At 40.4% G+C, this 23,625-nt stretch overlaps 2 protein-coding genes across 3 annotated transcripts in view; one reads left to right on the top strand and one right to left on the bottom strand.

Moving 5' to 3' along the window:
* Positions 1 to 2,785: 2,785 nt before the first annotated feature.
* Positions 2,786 to 5,652, bottom strand: znf503 (zinc finger protein 503). The gene is made up of 2 exons (XM_079472264.1): positions 5,024 to 5,652; positions 2,786 to 4,641 (listed from the first exon to the last, which is right to left on the bottom strand). The coding sequence occupies exons 1-2, from the start codon at positions 5,273 to 5,275 to the stop codon at positions 3,232 to 3,234; spliced, it is 1,662 nt and encodes a 553-aa protein (XP_079328390.1). The 5' UTR covers positions 5,276 to 5,652; the 3' UTR covers positions 2,786 to 3,231.
* A 3,358-nt stretch (positions 5,653 to 9,010) lies between these two features.
* lrmda (leucine rich melanocyte differentiation associated) overlaps positions 9,011 to 23,625 on the top strand; it is a 236,529-nt gene continuing 221,914 nt past the window's right edge. For both annotated transcript variants that reach the window (XR_013787580.1, XM_079473232.1), the window contains exons 1-2: positions 9,011 to 9,586; positions 9,875 to 9,975. Coding sequence is in view for 1 of the 2 variants with exons in the window: in XM_079473232.1 (XP_079329358.1) it covers positions 9,545 to 9,586; positions 9,875 to 9,975 (143 nt within the window). In the remaining variant the exon portion in view is untranslated. The remainder of the gene's footprint in view (positions 9,587 to 9,874; positions 9,976 to 23,625) is intronic.

Here is a 23,625-nt window from a genome sequence, read left to right as displayed (position 1 = left end):
GTATACGTGTAAAATAATAAGAGTAAGGTCGACATTATTTTAATCATATTTTATTAATAAAACATTTTATTATGCTCCTCTTACCTTGTACAAACCCAGTAGCCAGATGTTATTAAAGCTCTAGCCCCCTGCTGCTTTAATGCAAAGCAGATATTATTTCACAAAGGTGTTTTCTAGTTACAATGTGTCTGCTTGGTGGAAAAATACAATTAAACAAAGCGACTCGAAGGGCTTGTATATGATGTACCAGAAAACCCAAAAGAGATCCTTCATTTATTTACATTTCATTTTTAAATTCATGAAGATTTTGCTCACGATAAGTTTTAATGAAATGAGGAAAATGAATGAACTTGTGATACTTAAATGTTAAGTGCTTTTGAGCTACCAAAGGGGCCTCGAGGGTTAAACACGTTCCATTTTAACAGCCTGCATTTTGTTGATCTATGAAATATTTTTCCCTCTTAAATGAGGCTCGGAGACTCGAATTCATCTCCTATAACAAGCCTCTGTTGTCACAGGTTAATCTGGCATTCCAGGCGTCCTCTTTTCCAGATTGTGGTTGCCTGGCACCTTACATGAGACCACTGTGGAAGGTATTCACTTTATTTATCACCCTTATAAACATGCTCATTGCAGGGCTGATCAGTGGTGTAAGTCATGTTTTTACTACCAGGCAGTGAAGTTCTGTTCCTCTTTATACTCCTTAGCCACAGTGAACAGCAGTGGAAGAAGGCAAGCGGGGTAATTTATGCACACATGTGCCTGCTAGCTCCTCTGATGACAGGCCCGGGAGGAGGGGCACATGATGAATGGCTTTCCATCGGGGACCTCCTCACAGCCACCATGATGTGGGTAAAAATGGAAATTGCTCTCTTTCACCGTCATTACATCAGTTTAAAGCTTGTGCGGGCCTCCAGAACATAGTGGAGTCGCTTGGCGTGTGTGACATTCTTGGGCGGTGAAGTTTTGCGTCTTTAATAAACTGCTTTAAAAGTGGAAATACAATCATTTATTCATCTTCGTCGTGTCGTTAGTTAGTGTGTAAGTTCATTAAACTCATTCCATTTATTATGATGTTATTAAACAGGGGGTTCAAATTAATTAAATAATTCAACTGCTTTAATATATAGGTTATATTAATAATTAGCCAAGTAAATAAATGGTTTCTCGACTGACCTGAGGAAACAAGACCTGCACATTTTGTTTTCGTATAGTGCGTCGACGTGAAAACAGAAATAAAAATGACGCCGAAAATTTTGTGAGACAAGATCTGCTTGATCGTGTTTTTACAGTTATATAAAGATATGAATTATTGCCGTTAAGCAAGTTGCCTGCATGTATTTCAAGAATAATTCTGTCATGTAAAAATAATTAGACAATTAGAAAATAACAACATGTTTATGTGTATTTTGTTTTTGTTAAATAGAAAAGCTACTTTTTTATTTTAGTTTAGAGCCAAATAACTGCGTGTTCAATTTCTTTAGCATGTCTTTACGCGTTATCCACACCTTCGCCTTTTAACTGGTTCACACGAACCCGTGTTTTAGTATTTTTTCTGAAGGCACATTTTTCATCTTCGGTAACTTTCGATGTAAGTGCGTTTGTTTATTTTGATTTAAGGACGTACGGGGTTTAGAATAATAACAGTAAATAAATTCCGGTCCAAATATTTAAGGGGTGCGCTTTTAAAATGATCAAACATTTTTTTGGTGAGCACCAAACGCACTGATATAAAATAAAGCAGGCCTGCATTTTATTTTCTGCAAACTGAGTGTTTCGCCGTTGATATAATTCACAAACCTAAAATTGGAGCAATGTTTGTGAATGTTCACTATTAAAATATTCCTGATAGTACTAGGCCATTAAAAAAATGTTTGTCTACACCATTCCAAAGGTGTTTAGTAAAATCCTGATAATGCATTTGGATGTACAAATAATCACAATAGGGATTCACAAAAAAATAGATTTAAAACTAATGTATAGCAGTAATAGAAATGAACAATATGGTCCATTGATAAACAATAAGGTTATAATAATTTGATACTCTGTACTCCGTTTTTCTAACAATAACTGAACAATAATATCGCCTGGTGTACTTTACAGTTTCTCGGACAACACATTCCCATTATAAGCTGCTGCAGGTACGTTTAAAGTTTTTATAATCTATAAATGAGCCTAGCATAGCAAAATACAAATTTGTGTAACAAAACCAGAACTCGTCAGAGCCATTTATATTACGTGTCCTGGCGCAGTGAGACAATGGACACATGATGGACGTCATTGCGGTATAGAATTATTTGATGATGAGAACGATCACCGGTGGTGTCATTCAACTCTTAACTTTTTGTATATAAAAAAATTCTCGCCTATTCGTTCATTTACAAATTTAAACAAAATGATAATTTATGCATCTGTTGTTTACAATTAAAACAGTCATTTTAGTTAGAAACTTTAATTCATAAGTAGTAAAATGATTCAATGTGGCATTTTGGCGTCAATGGTTAAGATCATCATGGCAAACTTTTAACAGACTATCTGAAGGGTCAGTTATTAAAATAATAATACAAATCTCTCGGACATCGACGAATGAACTAATCCTTTAAAAAGCCATTTAAAATATTACGTTTGCGGTTTAATCGTTTTGTAGAATACCTGAAAAAGTTGGAATGGTGGGAATTAAAGGATTTGTATTTATATATTCCCTATTAATTAAATGATAATTTTTAACCCTAAGAATTAAATCGAGTTTTGTTTTGGTGGTGTCAAAGAATACTGAAGACAAAGTATGGAACAGAGTTGTTTCTTATTTTTCAGAATACATACAAAAAATACCGATTCTCTCTCCGTGGTGTACACCTGAAAAATAACGGCAATTTCAAATGGTGTGGACAGTTTGGGATTTAAGAAACAAACATGCATGTAAATTATTTTCTTCAATGAGACATTAAATAATAACGAACAATACAATCATAGCATTTGCAAATCAACATCCAACTGAAGACCCCTATTTTATTAGTATTCTAACATGTGTTTCACTTTATCTACAGAGTTCAGTTCAAATGTAATGCACTTTTGAGTTGCTCAAATATTTTCATGTGTTTCATTATCGTCCGCTTTAAGCTGACATAAATAAATACAGTGAGTCCACGGATCCAGTCCTGCAGTGGCGCGATGATATAAAAGTCTTTATATTTCAATCTTTTTATAATCTATAAATTTGGACAGTCTGTTTTACTGGTATCCAAGCGCTGATGCTGTGGTGAGTCTTTGACCGTACAGTGCATATGGAGAGTAATAAGGACCGGTGGCGGCAGGCACCGGAACCGGTGCGCCGGGATTGGGCAATGGGCTCTTTGAATACGGATGATAGCGGCTGCTTAGTCCTAAGGCGTGATGCGGGCTCCTAAGTGTCAGTGTTCCGGGGCTCCCAGGGGCTCCTGAGGGCGGCATGTGCATGTGGCACGCCATAGCTGCGGCTAACGATGAGGAACTGTGATAACCCGATATCAACTTTTCGGTCCCTGTGAACGCGGTGTGCGTCCGCAGGTGGTTAAGAAGTTCTTCGGAGTTTGAGAAACGCTTGTCACAAGGTCCGTTAGCTGACACCCAGTTACACACATGTGGCATGGGGTCGTTGGGAAGCATGAAACCGTAGGGGTACAAAGGGTGTCCGCCAAAAGATGGCGGTGAGGAGTGAACACCGTGCAAAGGGTGTGTCTGGTACATGAATGGATATCCGGACTTCAAAGCGGAGGCGGCCGCAGCAGCCGCCGAGTCGTGTGTGCAGGACGCGCCGGCTGCACCGGCCAAGTGGCTGGCACAGTGGTAGCTTAAGCAGTACGGGTCTCTACAAAGGCTAGCAGACATTATCGACGGAGGGGATGCCCCGGCAAGGGGGCTCGATCCGGCTTTACTGCAGCCCAACGAGCTGGCGAGCTGTGCGTTAACCAGACTTCCACCGTGGGGCAAGAAGTGTTGGGGGTAGCCAGCGTAGGCCCCGGCTAAACTTCCAGGGTATGTCATGCCAGCCGGGGGTAGAGGAAAAACTGTCTGTCCAGGTTTGTACGGAGAAACAGGGGCCACAAGTCCCGAACCAAGGACGGAGGCTGAAGAAGAAGTTACAGACTCCGACGTCATTGGTTTTGATCCTGACGTGTTCTCCTGGTGCTGGTTCAACTCCACGTTAATTCCCCCACAGTTTACGCTTATCCTGCTGTGGTTTACGCTGGTGGGTGCAGATCCATCTGAGGAGCAATTTTTATTACAATCGGACTCTTTCTTTTCATCTCGCTCACCCTTCCCGTCTGACGGCATCGGGGAAGCAGAAGTGCTGGAATTCGGGCTGCCAGTCCTGGGAGTGAACGGCTGGCAGGTGGCGCTAGGCACACGGAAACCAGACTTCTCGCCATTCGACACCGCAGCCGACGCGTCCTTCTTATCCGCTGGTTTCGAGTAGGGCTTGAAGCTGGATTTATCTTCCACACCGATGTCACTCATTTTTAAAGGACCAGATTTCGACTCTTTCTCGTTAGATCCGTTTGATGTCACCGAGGATAGTTTGGAGGAAGGTGGAGGGTCAGGCTTGCCGATCTGAGAGCATGTCTGCGCAAGAAGAGCCAGAGGACTTTTCTTGGCATCGAGCTGCGAGGACAGATAAAAACAAGACTTAGTCACCTCAAACGATTACAAGCGCAATTGTAAGCACACATTCGTCAAAATACACAAGAAATAAACGACCTTTATTTTAAGAACGATCATTTCTACTCGAACAAGCGATTTGATCATTTACGCATAACGCGTGCGGTCCGAAACGACGCATAACCCTTGCCAAAAGCGCGCATACAATCTTAGTTATTATTATTTAGTGTGATGTGGATTCAAAGTGAATGTTGGTCAAATTGAGATTTTACGAAAGCATTATATTTCCCCCCTTACGTTAAACAAAGCGCATTTCCGTAAAACCCCGTATTTGTAATAAAATAGGCTACATCATGTCTTAAAAAGCAAAACATTCTCATCTTACCTCAATCGGACTGATCGGGGTGGATGGCAACGGCTGAAGGTATTCAGGGTGTAAAATGTGTCCTGTGCGTGCAGTAAGCATTTTCAAAATCTTTATGGGAAGTCGATTCGCTTGGCGTAAAGGGTCCGACGGAGGGACGGAATGGAGAAAAGGCTTGGTGACGACCGCGGAGCTGTTATTCCGAGAGCTGCGGCTGCTTTCCCACACTAGATCGGTATCACTATTTCTTGAAGCAGAGGGCGATGTGATCATGACCCAATTCTAATGTACGTTGATGGTATTTCATTTAGCAGATTCATAAATAATAACTAGGCAGTCATCTTCTTTCAAAAAAGCAAAGATAAATAGTATAATCCGTTCGGCGTTGAGGTCTGAAGCAGAGTGCGAGGCTATCGCAGATCCGGAGCCGAGTCTGACACCACAGGCATAGCGCGCGTTCTGTCTCTTCCCGTAGGTCCGCGAGCTTGTTCTTCCAAACCAAGAACTGGTGAAATTTTCACTTCAAAAGCATCTGAATTAGTCCGAGATTAAAGCGCTTGCCGCCTTCCAATCAAATGGGACCCCGAGGTGATTGGAGGGTCAAGGGGATGTGACGTTCCTCCTTCTGCAAGCGCAGAACCAGCTATTTTGACAACTCGGGGGAGGAGATTCTGCTCAACATGTAGGTTGTCGTGCGCGCCGCAGCCTCTGTGAAAAAATGTGTTTTAGGCTGGACGCTATTTTCAGTTTCTTTGATTTATCATCTTTTCAGGAAAGGACAGTTGTGTTTTAACATCAGTCCCGTCGATTGATTCGTAAGCCAAACATAAAGGGGTGAGCTTTACTTTTTAACAAATGGAAATAACGGTGGTGAGGTTTTTACGCGAAATGTAATAATGCGCCTATTTTTGTTATGTGGAGTGCATACAAAAAACATCAAAATCCGTTTTGTGAACCTTTATAAATGTCGTGATGTTTTTTTCTTCCTTAAACACGCGTCCGCCTCATCTGAAGCATCCGACGTTAAACAGAAGATCAACCCGTAGTGTTTGAATTCCCCAATCAGACAAGCGTTGACAAGAGCAGACCAATGCAGTGATAGAGGGATGTGAATGTCACATGTTTTCAATATAATATACACAGCCCTTCTATTTCTATTCCCACCCCTCCGTCAACTGTCAATTCTGCTCGACCGCAATCAATCAGTTATTTGTCAGTCGCTGTCAATCCTTTTCTTTCTTCACGTCAGCGTTTGAAGCTGATTATGTGCCGCCACTGACAGAGAAAAGGGCAAAAGTAGCATCCCGGAGAAGAGTCACTTCATTTGAGGGACGTGGCTTTCCTGTTCATGCACTTTGGAAAGGGTTTTGCTGGAAGACCTGCGGTTAGACAACAAACCTGTCCCGTGTTTATTTCGAGTAGACGCAGGTATTGGCCACCAGACCCGTTAAATTGTTCATTCTTACGTCTGGGCTTTTTCACGTTAATTCGGGGTTTTTTACTAATATAAATATAAAGATCGTTGTAAAATCAAGTGATTTATTAACTTAAGAGTTAAAATACACAAAACGTAGTCTTTGTAAAAAGCACTGAAATCAAGCTTTTGTTTAATGTCATTATTTTTATTTATAGGCCCGTCTAAACGTGCAAGCGTATTTCGACTCGACCACCATAAATAGGTTACAGAAGGCTACATAACCTGTTGTCTCTGTGATGTTCATTATCATTTGTATGATTGTTTTTATTTCAATCATATTTTTTTCTTTTATCAGGCTATAGTCTTAATGCGTTGTGCTCTGATCGTGACTTTGTGAACAGTCGCCTGTTTTAAACATGTTGAGGCTAAAATGTAGACAGGTGCGAATCACATTTACTTTATATTACATTTTCGTTTCTCACACACCGTTTTGCATGTTTTGCACCAATATGAACTTCACTCGTATGACTGCACATTGCCTCAGGCATATGCCAACAAAGCATTAACTTACTTGGAGCGTTAAAAGAGACAAGAGAACACAATAATAAAACGGCCCAGACAGTTTTTCATTCATGTCAACTAAACTTTATTTACACACAATAAAAAATCATTTTATTTGACATAAAAGACATAACATAACGAGACATAAAAGGAAGAAAAATGGTCTGTCAGACCTTTGAGAAAAGAAGTTTAAAATGCCTTGAACTATTCACCACTGAGACGGCTAATCAGTATTGAGGCTCCGGGGCAATCGGGCAGCTTTTCAATGCGCGTTGCCTTTCATCTCTCACTGGATGGAGGCGCTCAATTAAAAGCCTATCAGTTTGTAAGTAAATCAACGCCTATCAAAGTTGTCACATCAAACAAAACGATTATTATTGCAACCCGCCTCCACCATTAATCTCTTTCTGCGGCAATCCGTTTGACAGGTCATCGTGGAGAGCAAGAAAACCTGGAGTGGACAGTCATCAATGTGAAAGAAATGTAGATTTTGTTGAGCATCAACAAGACATCGAAACAGATAACGCAGAACGTTGAGAATCTCACATTTATTTTATAGGTGTTATCGAATACACTAAATTGAAATAGGTCCCATTTGTAAACCCCAAATGATATCGCAACAAAATATAGGCTATATTTTCAGTTTACAGGCTTAAATAAAACGTAAACATTATAATTCCAACACAGCCAATTTTAAGTGAACCTGTTTATTCATCATCACTCACACACACACATTCTTGCACGAAGATCAATTGCATTGGGTTATTCAACTTGTATAGTTAACGTGTTCTCATGTTTTGAAAGTTTGTGTTATTTATACAAAGCATTTGCACACTTAAACAATTTGGATAGTAATCAAAATAACAAATATAAAACTGTGAAATAATTAATAAAGCAAAAAAACTATAATAAAAACATAATTTAGCAGTTTTTCTATTATAATTATTTGGGCTACCAACATGATATATTCATGTACGTTTCTGGAAACTGCAAATAGGCCTATTTGTTCCCTACAACAGATTTAAAGAGACAAAGCAATATCGGCATTGTAACTGAGCTGAACGGAGAATCATTCTTCCTATGTGAATATGGGTGAGTGTTTTCTGCAGATGCTGTCAGTGAATGGCACAATACGTGAGTTATTAGGACGGAGAAGGGCAGTCATAAATTCCGAGCTTCGGGCAAAAAAATATATCTTTATTGTTTGCATGACGAACGAGCTTCTGAACCAGACACCAACCACTCCTTTCACTAGAAAACAATTGTGTGGGGGTCAAATTCATAATTAAAAAATTGTAAAGGATTATGACTTTTTATTTCGAATTACACACGTTAACTTAACTCTCTGTGAGCATATAGGCTATAACCTTTACAGTTTAAAGCTGCTTGTTTTAACTGTAATAAGCCTACAGTTGTAGAAGTTTAGGACGACGCATTTAGAATTTAGCTATACAATAACACGTATATTACACACAGTTTCCCTTCATATAGGAGAAGGATTAAACGAAAGTGTGTAAACGTTAAATGATGCGTAAAGCAGCACTGTCACTGTAAGCACCCAAAGCTGTCCCTTTAAAGCCTCGAATCGGATATGTTAAAAATGCATTAGTGTTTAGAAAAGCACTTGCACAATTCGACCGTTTTAATAACGAAAATAAGTTATTGTGCGTCTGACACGGGTGCACTTTAGCGCACTCTGGAGCGCCTCGCTTACGCAGTGCATGCATTAAAAAGAAAGAAAGCCCGACACCATACAAACCTTAAACATGCATCGCAAAACACGTTCTGCCATTTATATTAGCGAAATAGACCACAACAAACCACTTTACCTGGAATTACACACACGCACTCCGATGTGAAACGACAGGTAAGGCGATTTACAAACCACAGTCCTTTAAATTTCAAAAGACGATAAAGCATGCGATTTTCCGATGAGGTCTCAAGTTTATTTTCGCGTAATAATCTAGTATCTACATTATTCGAGCGTTCGGGCTCTTCCACTATAAAACATCGCACTCGCCGCACCGCTCGGCGTCTGCGCGTCCACAACTTCCGCCTGTAGGCGGATCGCGGTGACGTCAGGCCCCTCCCCGCCGGAGCGCTCTACTGTCGTGCTGTATAAACATAAAGCTTTAATCTGTAATTCAAACATTAATCATAATATGAGCAGATGACTGCGAACAGTTACAACGCGTCAGCCTATAGTTTAATACAATCGCACGTCTGAATTGTTATTTAACGTTTGAACACACACGGGATCCAACCCCAGTTGTAATAAAAACAACAACTGTTGCTTTACAAAGCAAGCTGTCCATATTGCATATCGTATTGATATTCAGCGATATTTTCATGCTAGTAAATGACATCCCACTGACTGGAACAGAGCAATTCAACAGCGCCGCGTGTTCCTCGTGTGAGATCAGCTGACACGAGCACGCGGAAGAAACGCAAAGGCAGCTAGCTTAAAAGTTTACGTTAAAAACAAAACATCGCACTCTTTTACACAGAACAAACTGCTGCTCCTCTTTGATGCTTCATAAATCCTAAATTGTCATTTGGTTGCCATGGCACACAACGAGTCCGTGGTTGTAGTGAACGGAAGTCAGGTAAGTGAATTATAACACACACGGAGTCCTGTCACCTGTCTGATGAATGCAAGTTACACAGACGCGCTAGAAAGTTTGCGTTTGTTTGATTTTTAGTTGCACGAACTTGACAAAATGTCATTCATTTATACAGCAGCGTGTTCTAAAACCCGATGGTTTTTATTCTACTTTAGTCAAATATTTAAAATATATATAATTGATCTGTTTTATATTACGCTATTTGTGTTTAATATAATGCATGTAAAACACAGATTATAGTTGATCGTTGTGTCTGATGCCTCCGTGCAGGTGTCGTGCATTGGGCATGATTGGGAGGACATTCCAGATTATCTTGGGGTCAAATATGGAGAATTGGCAAAAAGATTGGATCTCAGCTTCAACCTACTGAGGTAAGTTACTATGGTGGCACTTTATTTGACAGTCCCGTGTCCAATGTACGCACTTTGTACTTATTACAGTAAATATAATGAATATTAGTACAACATATAGTGACTAACAACGAATCTACCCCTAAACCTAAATGCATACCTTGTAGTTACCTCGTACTGCCCAGTACTTTCTTAGGTAAGAACAATGATAATCAGAACAAGGTGATGATATTAGAAGCTCAGTGATGATGGGACAGATTGATGACGATGTTTCCTCTTGTCCAGATATTTTCCATGTGTATTTGAGAAGTGTGAGACTTTATTTTTAAACCCACCATTTCTTTCTATAAAGATCGAAAGTTGTCCTTTTATTTTATTTCTCACCTATCAAGGTGTGTGTTTTGCTTGACTAGTATCGTTTGTTTTGCAGCCCTTATAGGCCCCTCACGAAGCTGTTTGTCGTCAGCTAACATTGTCAGTGCACGACACATCATGTTTGCATATGATATGCTTCGTCGCATTAATCACACATGATTCGGAATCATATATTTGTATGTTTGCTTGGTAGGTAAACTTTTTGAAGTAGTCGTAGCCCTTCCTTTGTCTAATGGAAGTGCCTGGTTGAACATGTCCTTCGTATTAGACAGTCTGAAATATTGTCAGAAATGACAGGATCCCTGCTGGATGTAACGTCTGAGTCAATCTACCTGTCGCGCATACAGTCACACTTCTGCATTAAGTGCAATTTAATACGTGCATTACTCGCATTATATCGTCAGGCATGTCATCGAGACATCAAAGCACGGCGAGTACAGTGGTGCCGTGCCATGCTGTGGCCAGATAAAAAGCCTGATCAATAAATGTGACATGTTAATGCTGAGCAAATAGAATAAGAGATTCCTTTGACAGAACATGAAGAAGAACCTTATGGCAGCTGGGGAGGGGGATGCCATTTCACCAGCAGGACTAGCAAAGCTGATCTGACAACTAAAAGAGAGGAGATGATGGTTATAAGGTGCCTTTGTTTCAGACTTCTTTTCTTGACCTGTCAGGCCTTGAAGGACTCTGAATGGGCCTCTTTTTGTCATGTGAAAATTGTCGTCTTCAGGCAGTTATCTGTGCCGAAAATGTGGATTCTTCCATTTAATTGATTCGCTTTGCGCTGGAGTCTGTCACATTAATAATTGCCAAATCCTGCGCTGCTTCGATGTGTCGCACATAAATGTACGCTTATCAGAGCATTAATATTCCTAATGAGCGTTTGTGACTGGTGAGCCAGCACTGGGAAAGACTCAAGACCCCAGAGTCATTAATGTTTAGGTATAAAATTGAATGTGATTTTTGCATCCCTTCATAACGGTGGTCAGTGTAAATTATATCAGGTGCCATACGGACACAAACCGATTAGATAATGACCAAATTGTAAAACAACACTTAAATTTACAAAGTTAGATGTTTTTTTGTTTATGCAATACCTTGCATCTGTTTCATCGTAATGTTTCCTGGTAGTTTCACCATACATGTTTGTGCAATGTAGTATTGCTTTAGAAAAAAACCAATATATTGCAGCTGTCCTTCTGAAACTTTCTATCTCCATCATTCGTGATTAAATATTTTGCCACAAATCATTATTATATGTCACCCTTTATGTTTGTCACTGGGTTTTGCAAATGTCTAACTTCTAACCAATATAAAGTGTTAGAAAGTGCTTGTCAACAACACAGTATTTCAACTTTTAAAGACTACATTGTGTTCTGTTTCCTGAAAAGGAGCGAATTTGGACATCCAAGGTTGTGCAAGTAGCGCAACGCTGTGCTAGTATGAGCTCTATGTATGAAATGTATTGATGAACTCCTAACGAGAATGTCTTTATTACAAAGTAGTTTGTAGACCTCTGAAACCCTGAAGCATTAAAAGTACCAATGTAGTGACACATGCACACAAAGGAATGAGATTTAACCACTTTTGTATCGGAATAACCCCCGTCTTGTTCGTTCTGAAACAGTTTGCCAACAAAGATGAGACTTGGCAGCAGAACATGTAAGCAGAATGCCAATCTTGGCTTGGAAACCTGTTTTTACCACTTCACAGAGCCTTTGAGCAGAACAGAAGGTTCTGTTACTGGAGCTGTTTTGGGTCATATGCTTTGTTGGGGTTACGCTTGCATTCAGTGTGAAATTTAATTTATAAAAAGGCATGTGATCAGAATAAAGTAAGGATGTGGCCTGCAGTCAGGATTTCGCTGTCTCTTCTGCCATGTTCACACAAAGGCCTCACAGTCAGAAGTTAATAGACAGACATCCTGCCCTCTAGCACGAGCACTTAAATATGAGAAAATGACAGCGTGATGGAAAGGTTCCTTTATGGTCCTCTGGGCTGGCAAAAGACAATTTGGGTCATCCAGAAGGGTATCCAGAAAGGGTTTCACTGCCAAATGCACTAATAATAATGGATCGTATGTATTTTGTTGTTCCATATTGTGTTATTTAAACAACATCACACACACAATTGTGTCGTAGTAGCTGTAGTATTGTCTGTTTATGCCAAGGTACTTATAGAAATTGCTTGTAATTCAGATCATTTTGGCTAGTTAATTCATCCTGAGTATAGCGTCCCAGTAACGTTATACTAAACATCAACCCTTGAAATGGCACTGTCCAATCAGATTAGAGATCCTAGAGAACTGTTCTATATAAGCTACATGTTAAATCTGGTATCCACCATGGCTTGTTTTCTTTTGAGGCTCCAAATGAAAGTTAGATGTGCAATGAGCAAACAGAGCATTCAAAGTGATGTACTGCAGCCTCGCACCATTGCAAGCGCTACTGAGCTGTTACCTGATGTGAGAGGTGTCAGAGGGAGTTTTGGCAAACATGCATGTTGAATCACATTCAGTTTATCAGGGGTCTCACTCGTGCCTTTTGTGTGCTTTTAACGTTGACTTGGTGTGAAGTTGTGGTACCTTTCTCAGGGCTGGTCATGAAGAGGTATTAGATCCTCGACAGGAGAACCACTCCCAGGTCGGGGATCGCTGTCAAAGTGTCCCCTCCATTTCTAGACATGCATGGCCTTGTGGCAGCTTGATGGTGAAAGCAGAAGAAAGCTTATAGTCTTGTCTGGTCCTGTCCAGATGAGAGGTAAACATGACGGGCCTCAGTCATGCAGAGGAAAGAGGCGAGCTTGAGTTTTTCCAGTCCTGTGTCGCTTTCTGACAAACAGGGCCAGCATTCACAGAATCTGTGCCTTCCTTTAAATTCGAGGAGAATATTGTTCAAAGGGAAACTCAAGAGATTTTGAAATGATTCGTCAGCAGAAAGGAAAATTATAGACGGCTGTCATCCAACACGTAAGACTTTACACATTAAACTTGCGCAAAACGTCTCGTATAGTTTCGAGGGCAAATCAAGTATGCTAACTTGCATATTCAATTGGAAGCACTTTAAATGTAGACAGCCTGTCAAGATGAGACGCAAGTATTCTGATGAAAATGGAACAAAGACGATGAAGTACGGCGGATGGGTACACCGAGAAATGAAATATAACCTTGTATGGACTGTCAGCGGTGTCGTTTTATATTCATATCTAAAGCATATTACAGTATTATACCGCAGCTCATGCTTCACTCAACTGTCTCTCCTCATTCGTCATGGGTGAGACTTTGTCTTTTAGGCCCTCGCGCACCAACACCAGAAGGCTCCTGTTAATTGACAAATGAGAGCGGGCGACATGAAGTGCTCCCTCAACATCAGAGCAAGGTGGAGTCTCCTTTTTGATGGTGCTATTATTGGCATGAGCCAGTAAAACGCATCGCTCTCTGCCGAAATGAGAAGTGACAACGCTAGAAGAGCCTGTCATTGTCTTCCGGGTACGTTCAATCTGTGGCTGTGCCAGTATGCAGATAAAATGTCAGTTAAGAGTACGAGGGAAAAGCTGTGGAAATGAAGTCGTCAAATCACTTAGCTGGCAGAGCGTATGGAAATTGATGCTTTTGTGGAAATGAGAATTTTCCATATCTGATCTATCAGGCTTATTTAGCGCTAATATTTGGGAACAGGCTGGACTGTTTGGCTTGCATTAGAAGAGAATGCGATGTTCCTTCGGCCCCGTGCGGTTTGTTAGACAGGAGCAAGTGGCAGAAATGGAATTTATGCATTTTTCATTCTGTCCTCCGCTCTAATAAATCAACTATGAAGCAATAAAATCTCATTTAATTTCTCGAGAGCGAATTTGTACCTCTGCGATTGCTTCAAGGAGAGATGAGCTGACAGGGAAAATTGTACGAATACAGAGAAACAGTTTTGGATGCATTATAGTTGACATGTTTGTTATTCGCTGCTTTGCTAATGGATAATTTAAATAAGTGTATTCTGTGGCGGTTGTGCATCTTTGTTCCACTGTTAAGATACATCTCGGTTATGTTAAAGGAAACTCGAGGTCAGAGCAAACATGACATTGGACAAAAGACAAAATTTGTCCATGAAGTGATAGCTCACCCAAACATGAATATTGTGTATGACCTGTATGACTGTCTTTCTTCCACAGTACACAAAAAAATATATTTTGAAGAATGTTGGTATCCAAATAACGGCTGTTCCCTTTCTCTGCTACTGTACCGTTACAAAAGCAAAGTCAATGGGGACAAAGTGTTTTTGGTTACTAACATTCTTCAAAATATCTTAAAAGTCATACAGGTTTGAAAGAGGGTGAGTCAATGATGACAGAATTAAAATGTTTGGGTGAACTATCCCTTTAACTGTCATAAATTATGTATGATATACTGCCTATGTGTGTTCATTTTTTTTTAACAGAAGCAGGAATGAAACTTGAATTTCAAGCCATTTTGTATTTCTTGTTCAGATGGCTTCAACTTGAGCCGCCACACGTCCCGGCGGCTTTTGTGTGGCAGTTTTTCTGTCCATGTGCAAACAGGGCTGTTCTCGATTGCCCCGGGAAGAATAAAATCCAGTTGATGTGTAATATCTCTGGCCGCCAAAGCAGGCACCGTCTTCTGTCCGGCCAACAAGAGGGGAACATCATCAAGCCTCACCAAATTAGTTTTGAAAACTTCTTGCGGGCAAATCATGCTTTCTCTATTTTGGTAAGATGACAATCTTGTATCTGATAAAAAACATTTTTCTTCCACATGTTCCTGCCAAACCGCAGCAATATGGTATTGATTTGGAGGTCTGTCGTCGTGTCCCGTACTGCTGGCAGAAGTTGAAGCACAGGTATCAACACACAAACCGACTGGTGCGTTTGGACTCGAACCACAAGCTTTTGACCTCACTAAAGGCTTTCAATCTGTCTTTCATCTTGTTATAACAAAATGTTTGTAGAACTCTGTTCTAATTTGACTTTCCGAAAACATTTCGTGTTTAAGCGGTGGAAAGGTCTGCGAAACAATCACCAATCATGCTGTGTTTATCTCACAAACCACCTAGATTGTAAATGTCAGTTCTGACTGCTGACTTGTGTACTTTGGGTTTGAAATAATGCTCTCAAGACTGCTGCTCTGACAACCCAAATAAATGAATGGCTTCATTGTTGTATGTTTATGCCGAAGAAATCTGGTTAAGTACGAAATGATTTTCTGACATGACTTTTCCAATATCTTCTTCACCCTATCGGATATGACAATAAATACTCTGCAGCCCCATGCCAGAACGTCTTTAGAGAGAACGCATGATTTTACAGCTCTAATGCGCTGGCCCGTCCTGCTAGTCACATCTCGACACCGCGACGCTCTCCAAACATACCGCGTAAATCACGCTTTCACTGTTACGGTGCAACAAAAGAGTCCTGATGGCAAAAGAATTATCTTTAAATCATTGTCTACGTTTCCATCAGCCAGATATGTGTTGAAACGCACCGTAGGCCCATCCAAGCCCGTCTCAAACTGTCTGCCTTGAATGGGACGGAACATCTTTATGTTCTCTTTTTGTTCAAATTAAATATATATCGGGCGCGGGCGTCATTCTCTCTATAACTGCATCCCTTCTTTTATTGTAAAGCCGAAGACTGATGGTGCGCCTGTGACACGGTGATTTACAGGCCCTCGGTTTTCCGTGGCAGGGCTTTAGAGAGGACGGCTGACATTTAGCCAACAGTTTGGAGGGCTAGAATAAAAGCTGACGTTTTATTGGCTTTAAGGAAGAGAGAATAGGAAGGCCAGTCACACAGGGGAGAATAATAGTTTCTGTACTTTATGTTTCTCAGCCCCTGCCAGCTGTCACGGAGCCCCCCAAAAAACAGGGGAAATTTATTGGGTATTATTTAGAGAGATGTCAGCAGTAATGACTACAGCTATGATTTCAATTATCACCCACTAAATATAGCGTAATCCACCGTGTTGGTGAACCTAATGAGTGAGCTTGACATCATTTTTCAAAAACTCGATACCGTGCTATTTTAATATTTTATGTTGAGCGTTGGTTTAATTTTCCTCCTTGCGCTTGGCATCGAGGAAGGGCCGGTCCCTCATGGGCCGTTGTACCGTTAGCGTCGTGTAGTTCAAAGTCTTCCCAGGGATATATTTTTCCATTGACAGAAATCCAATTAGTTTTAGTACACAGTCTGGCTGAATAAAAAGGCTCTTAAAATCTACAATATGTTTCCTTAGCGCTTTAGCAGAGCACAAACCCACTGATGGATTTTTATAGCTTGACCTGATGGAGGCCCGGCGTGGCAGACGTGCATTACTCCCTTCCTCTGTTTTGACATGTTTAGAAACAAACCGTTCTCTCTTCGGCCCGTCAATACGTCGCATTTAGCATTTAAATCCTCGGAATAAACTTCGAGCTTAATCCGCAAACGGCTCGCGGACGTCACGTTAATGAAAAAGGATGTGTAATTTTGCTGACGTGTTTAGTAACAAGGTATTTTGTGGCGATCGGATGCACGCTTGACCTCCGATGAGGGACCGCGTGCCGAAAAGAAAGCCATGCCTTCCATTCCGGGTTGCCGGTATTATGTGGTCGCCGAGCACGAGGCTTGACGTTAAATCTGTGTCAGGCTGTGGTTCGTTGCCAGTTTACGTCCTTTATCACGCCAAGCCATCTCGCTGATTAATGATGTAAGCAACTGGGAGGCATGGAACTTATTAGTGCTTTGAAGCAAAAAAGCGCCTTCCATACTTTAACTTCCCCCTGGACGTTTCCCAAAGGGAGAGAGAGGAGAAAAAAGAAGGTTAGGTTAGGAGTTTGGAAACGGAACAAAGGGTTCCGCCTCTGGACTATCGTCTCCGTGTTCTTGCTCCATGACACTTTGTCTCCCACTGTGTCTCCTACAGAGCGCGGCCTGAAAAACGAAGACAGATACGCTGGCTTTATCTTGCCAAGATTTGAGAGGAAGATTGTAGTACCTCCTCATGTTTTGAAGTTTAGGGGCAGTTCCTCGATCCGCCAGGCGGCGTGATGAATGTTAGCGCTGCACAAATTTATCCCGCCGCCGTAAAACACGGTTTGAACCTGTCATTAGGAGTTTACCCGTCCAAACGCTCGTCATTATTAGAAAATATTTGCTGTAGCAGTTTAAGAATAGATCCTGGCCAGAATAATAAGTCAGCCCCAGTGTTTTGATTTCCGTTAAACAGTGGTGTGCCACCTGGAGAGTGATGAACTGGAGGGTACTAGCCAAATCGCTTTCTTAGCAAACGTGTACCATCCTCGTTTTTTTTTCTTGGCCAAGCATACCAAAACCATACAGGGGTTTGAACAGCTGTTGCAGATTTCCAACACAGCTGCAACACATTTCCCCCACACATTTCAGAGTCGCTTAAGCGTTTTCACAGCTACAGCACGTAACATCTAGGTCTGTCCTTAAAAACAACGCCAACTTGGTGTACGGTACAATGTGTGGAAAATATTGTGTCTTTGTGTCCAATAGCTTTCTTAAGCTGGTTTGGGGATTAGGTAAACTGTTGGCGGTTCACAGTGTCATTCTTTACAGCTGTTGTTGTTTTTTCTGATATCAAAAATTATACTGATCACCTTTTGGGTTGCAAATTGCATGTGAACGTTTGCGTTTAGCACAAAAGTATCCAACATACGCTGGACAGTGTATGACTAGTCACTTGATTTATTTTCAATGTTCAAATTATTTGAATCTTTTATTATTTAAAGTTAGGGCTGTCATTAACCATCATCCGTGACTAAACTCATTTAAAAATAAAAGTTTTTGTTTACGTGATGTATGTGTTTGTTCTGTGTATAATAATAATTTAAGTATATGTATGTATTTGTATAGACAATTTGTATTATATATAAATACAAATATTTCATATATTATATGTAATTTTTCTTAAAATTATACCTGCATGTGTGTTTATATATATATATATACACACACAATGATTATGCACAGTACACACACATATTATTTAAACAAAAACTAGAATAATCGATTTCACAGCCCCAATTAAAAGTTTTACTAATAATGAAAGTGTGATCTGCATATTACTCACTTTCTCATCGTAAGATTTACCGTCAGCTCATATTGTGTATCACGCAGTTTGATCAGTCTGTCACCTACTATTGAAATCGGGCAGCGGCCATGTAGCAATCCCACCACAACATGACAATAAGTGTAATCTTTCAAAGTCCAAGGAATTAATAAGTTATAAAATTGAACAGTATTGACCTTTACAATTAATTTAGAGCTCTGGAGAAGTGACATCTTATGAAAAATGTACAAGATACAACTCACCTTTTGACCTTATCTGTTCTGCCAGGAATGAGGATGAGCAAATTCATCACCATACACATACAAAATAGCATTTATTCAGCCATAATAACTTTTTCAAAATGTACAAATTCGTGTTTTTTCTGGACCTTCATTAGGAAAATCTTTATATAAGAAATAAGTTATGAGTTCTGGTACGGTTTTGTCTTTGTTTGTCTTGAGTAGGCAGTTGTTTTTTACTTTGTCTGGGTCTGGAGTATAATGCTTCAAAATGTCAGTCATTGGAGGAGGTGGATATCGTCATGAGCCTGCTTTCCTCAGACAGACAGCCTAGACTGCTCCTACACTGGCAGAAAGCGTATGATCTGAGGACAGTTTGCATGTCAGTAAGATAAAAGGCGCTCAGGTGAAATCCCTTTACCGGACTCTGCAGCAAGAGCCCTTGCTGGCTGTTGCATATTCATGGTTTGACACGCACAGGCTCTGTTCCAAAAACTAGTAAACTCGAATATGAATGCAGCATTATAAGGGAACATAGGTGCTTCTGAGGCCAAGGTTGTTTTGAAATGTTGCTTTTTTAACTTGTATTCTGGAACTGGCTTCTAATGACACACGCCTTAGAAAGCAGAATAACATTCCATAAAGGTTCATTGTTAAACACTCACATTTCTTAGTCAGTTTGGATAAAGTTATCTGTTAAATGTAATTAATTTTGCTCAAGTAATGATTTTAAATTAAATCGGGATAAAAATGGAAAATATAAAAAAAAAATGTGTGCATGCTTTATATATGTATTTGTGTTACAACACACTAATGCCAACTAGCTTTTTTAGATTTCTTATTACCGGTCAATTGATCTCCCCCATAGCCTGAACAAAGTTCTCAGACCTAGCTTTACCTCTGTGCCTTTAAACCGAGTCACTGGAGTCCCAGCCTCAGATAAGACCATACTGAGGACATTATGACTTCAAAGCCTGTCACTTGTTTGGTACACAGAATTAGGTACTTCAAGCCCATGTTTGGGTTAAGTTTCAGTGAAAGTGTGCCACGCCTATCCATCAGGAAGAGTTTGTGACATGTGGTCCTCGTTGGCCTGAATCGGTTTTTTGTTAACCATATGAAGTAAACTATGGAAGAAAGTTGCATTACTGCCTATAAATAAATCGTTCTACGCACTGCTCGGCCATGGGACCATAACCACACGTCTTTGTCCAGCAAGAGTTATAAATACAGTGTTCTCTATAGAGTCATAGTCACAACCAGTTGGCGATATGTTGCAAATGCGGATCCTTCAACAGACCAGGCAGGCGGTTTAAATTAATTATTAGCTTTATAGCAGCCCCTCCGGCCGTTCTGAGGCAGCTGAGCCCTAAAGGGGGCTAATCCGGCCCTGCTTTACAGAAAATCAATGCTGGCCTTTGGTGTTGGCATGCCATCCGGGTAGAGGGACACATGTCAGATACCTCCTGATTTTTTCATGAGGTGTGTTTTGAAGTCGTAAAACCAGTGGGAGGTAGCTGGAGGTGCTAAAAATGAAAAGAATATCCATAAGCTGCAAACGGACGGCCGTTTTTCTTATCTGGACCAATAAAGACGAGTGTTAATGAAACATGCAGAAAATACGTCGAAATTCTGCTTGATACACAGGCCGATATGTATCATTTAGCAGATTTTGAATTTATTTTTAACAACTTTGTCACTTATTCAGTGTAAAATGCCTGTACTTCTGTTGCTTAATCATTTAGCAGGTGTTCAGATTGGATGAATTGTTAGGGCTATTTTGAAGTTGTTCAAGTAACTGTTTAAAATGATAATGCGGTTTATAATGTTCTGCATTACATTACCGTCTCGTCCGCGGAGGGAAATGCTGTCATGCTTTCGTCAGGCCAAACTTCTGCTGGCATAATCTCTGGATCAAGCGTACATGGAAAGACTATTACATGAAACATTTAGGCCGGAGCGATTTGCGATTCACACGGAACAAGGGAGCGTAAAAGCATCCCGCACGCTCGCATGTGGTGTTTGCGCGAGATTCCTTTTTTGAAAAGCAAACCGAGACCAAAGAGCCCCTCAAGAGGCAGTTACGACTGTTTTCATATGCATATCGCTGTATTCATGAGCGCTAGGGTACAAACATCCATTCAGGTAGACAGAGGCTCTGATCTAAGTACTACACCAAACACGTTGCCCCCCACCCTCAAATCTGGCTTGTTTCGTGAGGTGTTATTTCTCCTTCTGCCCTTGTCTCACCATGTTGAAAGCTTTCTGGCTGCAGCTCCTGTGGAGGTGCTGTTATCCTCCGGACACACGCGGTGGATGTTTCTCCCACCGACTCAGCAAGAGGCCTCTCGTTATCTCAGGGGAAGCCCTCCAGCTCGTCTGAGGGGGAGCATCCTCTCAAATCCCAAACCGGGCTCCGCTACATCCCCCCCGCCTTTTTTCACACTTACCATCCCTGCCGAACACCTCCTGCATCTCTAATCTTCACATGCACCGTTTGGTTGTCCTATGTTCATCGATAGCACAGATGAGCAGAGAGGATCTTTTTTTCTTTTTGTCAAGGCAGTAGAGAAAAGTACAAACTTGTGTGTGCCTAACCAATACCAAGACAACTAGCAATGCACCACAGTCAAAAGTTAAGGGTCACATGACTCAATGTTTTTCATGATTGTAAAAAAAGTTTATTCGCTAGGCATATGTCTAATTGTTTAGAATGAGTTATGTGGAAAAAATATCTAAATACTTAATAATTCTATAACATATACATTTATATAACTAATATTATTATTTATCCAAAAGGTTTGAGTCGTTTAGAATATTTTATATAATAAAGTTTTATTGTATTTTTGTATTGTGTAAAATAACTTATTATACATTTATATAATGTTTTGTTATTATATTTTCATTATTTTAACATTCTTTATAAATATTTTGTATATTCTAGAATAAAAGAACCCTAAGCTTTTGAATGGTAGTGTATACAAACCTTTTTTGGCTACTTCTTCGCTTTAAACGTTTTTATTTGAGTTAATCAGAAATGACCCCAAAAGGGACATTTACATAAAATGACATTTGATTGGACAGAGAACAACAGAATGAAACAGAATGTTGGCATGTTGCAATTGCAAACTATAACATATGTAGCGTCAAATTTCTAATTTGTTAACCAATTTGGTTACTCAACAACGAGTTGACCCTTGAGATCCATCACTAGTATTAACCAAAACGGTGTCGGCCGCAGTAAGAAACAGAAAAGAAAAATTTGCAACACTGCATTTTCTTTGCTCTGGTGTCAAACAAGAATGTAACAAATCTCACAACTGGTCATGGATCAATATATAGGCGACATCGTGCATTCACATTAAGCCCATCCAAATAAGGTTCCTTTGTTTCAATATGAAGACAAATATCATTGCCTGCCCTTGTTCATGCACATTATTATGTCCTAGTCTCTTTAGAGTGGAAAGCTGGAACTGATGCATTATCCCAGTGAATCCATCTTTCACCCAGCACAATGAATAATGGAGAAATGTGACAAACGGCCAAAAAGCAAAGGGGAAAAGCTCATGAATGGAATTAAGGGGAATGATGCAACTCGGCAAGGCTCTCCATCAAGAGCTCTGCGGCCCATAGATCATTTTATATTTAACTGAGACTAGAAGACATTTGGATATTAAACAGGACTTTGAGTTTGTTCAGCTGGGCCTCTTCCTTCACATTCAGCTGCGGGCAAAAAATGTGCTCGTCCCCTCGGGCAGCAATATACCAAAAGAGTGATGTCATAATTATTTTAATATGGTCCAAAGCTGTGATGCTTAATGTTTGGTGAACAGAGACCATTCAGAGAGTGTGAAGGCTGTCTCCGGGCTTCGCTCAGAAACAAGGGACAAGCATTGTTCGTCCCGGAAGAGGATAGACACAGTAACATATTTCATGACTGCATGTCAAGTGCTCCCTCATTTTGACCAGATTACAAGATGAACTGGGCATCTTTTGTGCAGTGGTGTGTTGATGAGGGGCCCGGAGCGACTGCCTTGCACCTGAATGGAGAGCGTGGCAGAGGAGGATGTCGCCTCCTCGCTGTTTATAGAATAGTTTGAAAAGTTTATTGGCTTTTGGATGTTTTTTTTCAATGCGTATGCGTAAATTAATGGATATTATATTGAAAGTTATACTTATAGAAGTACGAAACCGTATTGTGATATTGCAGGATTTACATTTTCTGAAGAACATGTTTACTTTTCTCAAAATAAAAATCACCACCATGATGTTACCGCATTCTCAGGGGGTTGCAAAAATAGTTGCCAGTAGTCCGACCCCAATCCTACACTATTGGTTATTATAGCATATAAATCTGTTGGGCCACTCAAACTTTCTGTCAATAGTTTTGTATTAAAAATCTCACAAAGAAGTTGCAACCAAGATAAATGTCTATGTGAATGATTTCCACATGGCTCCAAATTCGAAACTCTGATTAAGGGCTGTAAAGGAGAATTATTTAGTTTATAGAGTATTTGCCAGCTTGGCTACAGCGGTAGCATTTAAACGTCCATTTACAAGCTTTTAACTGTCAGGATCCATTGAATTATGGATATTTACTCTCCTCGCAGCCCTGCGAACCACCAAAAATGACTTTTAATGGCTCAAGGGTTGTTTCTCATGAACACCATTATTAGCATATTAGTCCAGTGGCTGAAGAGTTTGCCATTGACTTTTCATGAGGAGCCCGCAAGTTAAGATTCGCTAGTTCATGATTCTCCACTTTACTTGCTGTCGTTTATTTTTAATGCGGCAGAAGATGAATCCGGAGAGATTTTGCATCTCTGTAAATCTGACGCGATCGACCTGTCAGTGAAAGTGTTGACTTATAACACCTGGTGCATTTCTCAAAGTCTGAAGCCGCCTGCGCTGTTGACTGGGAAGTCATTTAAGAGGGAGACGGAGATGTGCATTTTAATCCTGGTCTGTTTAATGTTTGCCCCCTGACAGGCT

The sequence above is a fragment of the Barbatula barbatula genome, assembly GCF_947034865.1.
Source record: "Barbatula barbatula genome assembly, chromosome: 14".
NCBI classification, from domain to species: Eukaryota; Metazoa; Chordata; class Actinopteri; order Cypriniformes; family Nemacheilidae; genus Barbatula; species Barbatula barbatula.
The sequence above is the reverse complement of the archived record's forward strand: the minus strand, read 5'-3'. Positions and strand labels throughout refer to the sequence as shown.

What these genes read in the sequence shown, in the direction of transcription:
- znf503 (XM_079472264.1), bottom strand. Translation starts at nt 5,275, where the DNA reads ATGATCACATCGCCCTCTGCTTCAAGAAATAGTGATACCGATCTAGTG. An exon ending in CCCCGATCAGTCCGATTGAG is followed by an intron (nt 4,642 to 5,023) that starts GTAAGATGAGAA and finishes CTGTCCTCGCAG; the next exon opens with CTCGATGCCAAGAAAAGTCC.